We start from the raw sequence: 1,488 nt of genomic DNA, 5'->3' as shown, positions 1-1,488 counted from the left end.
TTTGGTTGTTTTGAGGATCACTACACAGACATTTCAATTTGTACACAATTCTTCACATATGTACCAGAAATCTAAAATATCATGTAGTTGTGATTCTTAACAGTTATTCCAGTGACTTTCCAGCTTAAAATTTGGAGCAACTTTCCTTAACAGGATATCAAGTACCAATATCTTCAAATATTGATATGTTGTTACATCATAAGTCCCACTGATTCACAATTTAATATCATATACACTACATACCCAAACTGTCAATCGTTCACAGCACATTAACCAAGTTACTAGGAAAACTGGACTACCATGACCAAAGATGTTATAGTATAGTGCACAAAATTCTGACCAGGAGAGCCAAGATCAAAAAGTGGTTTGCTGTAGGAAATAATTCTACCAAAACAATATGGGAAGAGAAGTAATTTAAAGTGTTCAAGACATTAAATGCACAACTGACTCCAAACTGCCATTTAGTATGCTTTTGTATTATAGGATATAAAAGCCACCCCCCATCTATGGAATGTTAAGCTGACACCCAAGACAATCAAAGCCTCCCATATCCAATATCCCACTATTTTCTGGTTGTACCAACTCTGGTACAACTGGTTGTTTACAACTCTGGGATCAGTTTCTGGTTGTACCAAAAAATAAACAACCAGCAAATGATTTCACCTCTTAAAAAAAGGCATTTACACTTAAAAAATGGGATGAGGTGGGATTCCCTCCTTTTTAAAAATGTTTCCAGAGCTACTAAAAAACTTGCATTTACAAAATAGTTGATAAAAATATTCCTCTGGATTGTACAAGAAGGGAAACAGGGACCACTGACAGGACTGAGTGTGTGGTTATTAATCAGACTTGGCTTCTTTCTCTTCTGCTTCATCAGAGGCTGGGCTCTCCTCGTTTTTAGTCTCTCCATTTTCTGCAGGCAAGTCTTCTTTAGTCTCTTGGTTGGCCACTTCCGCCTGTTTTCCCTTTGCTCCTCTTTTCCCTTTTGTTTGCACTTTTTTGTCTGAAGATTTATCCTTTCCCGCCGCCTTTTTTGGCTTCGTTTCCACTTTTGCAGGAGCCGGTTTTGCTGACAACCTCGCCTTGGGCTCCTCCTTCGCCGCCCCCTCGGCGGAGCTGACCTTCCTCTTGGGCATCGTGGCGGCGGGGCGGGCGAGAGCCGGGCGCGCCGAGAGCCTTCGCGAAGCTGAGTAGCCTGACCGCTGCCGCTCCTCCCGCCGCCCGAGCTGCTGGGACCCCGAGATAGTCTTTGAGACACATCCAGAATATATAGGAAAGTGTGATCACTGAAAAATGTGCAACCTCCAAACTAGGTCTTCATATCCAATGCAAAGCCACATGATATGTGTGTGTAGCTATCTATATGTGAAATGGTAATTAAAATGCTGAAAATAAGCATTATAGAGAAAAGCCTATCCTGGTAAAAACTGACAAAGGCTGATATCTTTGAAGTAAAATTCCGGGGTAGCTAAGGATATGATGTCACTC

At 41.5% G+C, this 1,488-nt stretch overlaps 1 protein-coding gene across 1 annotated transcript; it reads right to left on the bottom strand.

The window, feature by feature from the left end:
• Positions 1-715: 715 nt before the first annotated feature.
• Positions 716-1,183, bottom strand: LOC133050897 (non-histone chromosomal protein HMG-14-like). The gene has a single exon (XM_061135189.1). The coding sequence runs from the start codon at positions 1,134-1,136 to the stop codon at positions 840-842; it is 297 nt and encodes a 98-aa protein (XP_060991172.1). The 5' UTR covers positions 1,137-1,183; the 3' UTR covers positions 716-839.
• Positions 1,184-1,488: the final 305 nt, after the last annotated feature.

Source organism: Dama dama, chromosome 33 (assembly GCF_033118175.1).
Source record: "Dama dama isolate Ldn47 chromosome 33, ASM3311817v1, whole genome shotgun sequence".
Classification (NCBI taxonomy): Eukaryota; Metazoa; Chordata; class Mammalia; order Artiodactyla; family Cervidae; genus Dama; species Dama dama.
This window is presented reverse-complemented; position numbering and strand designations above follow the sequence as displayed.

Coding starts and splice junctions, on each gene's coding strand:
- LOC133050897 (XM_061135189.1), bottom strand. CDS start 1,136: ATGCCCAAGAGGAAGGTCAGCTCCGCCGAGGGGGCGGCGAAGGAGGAG.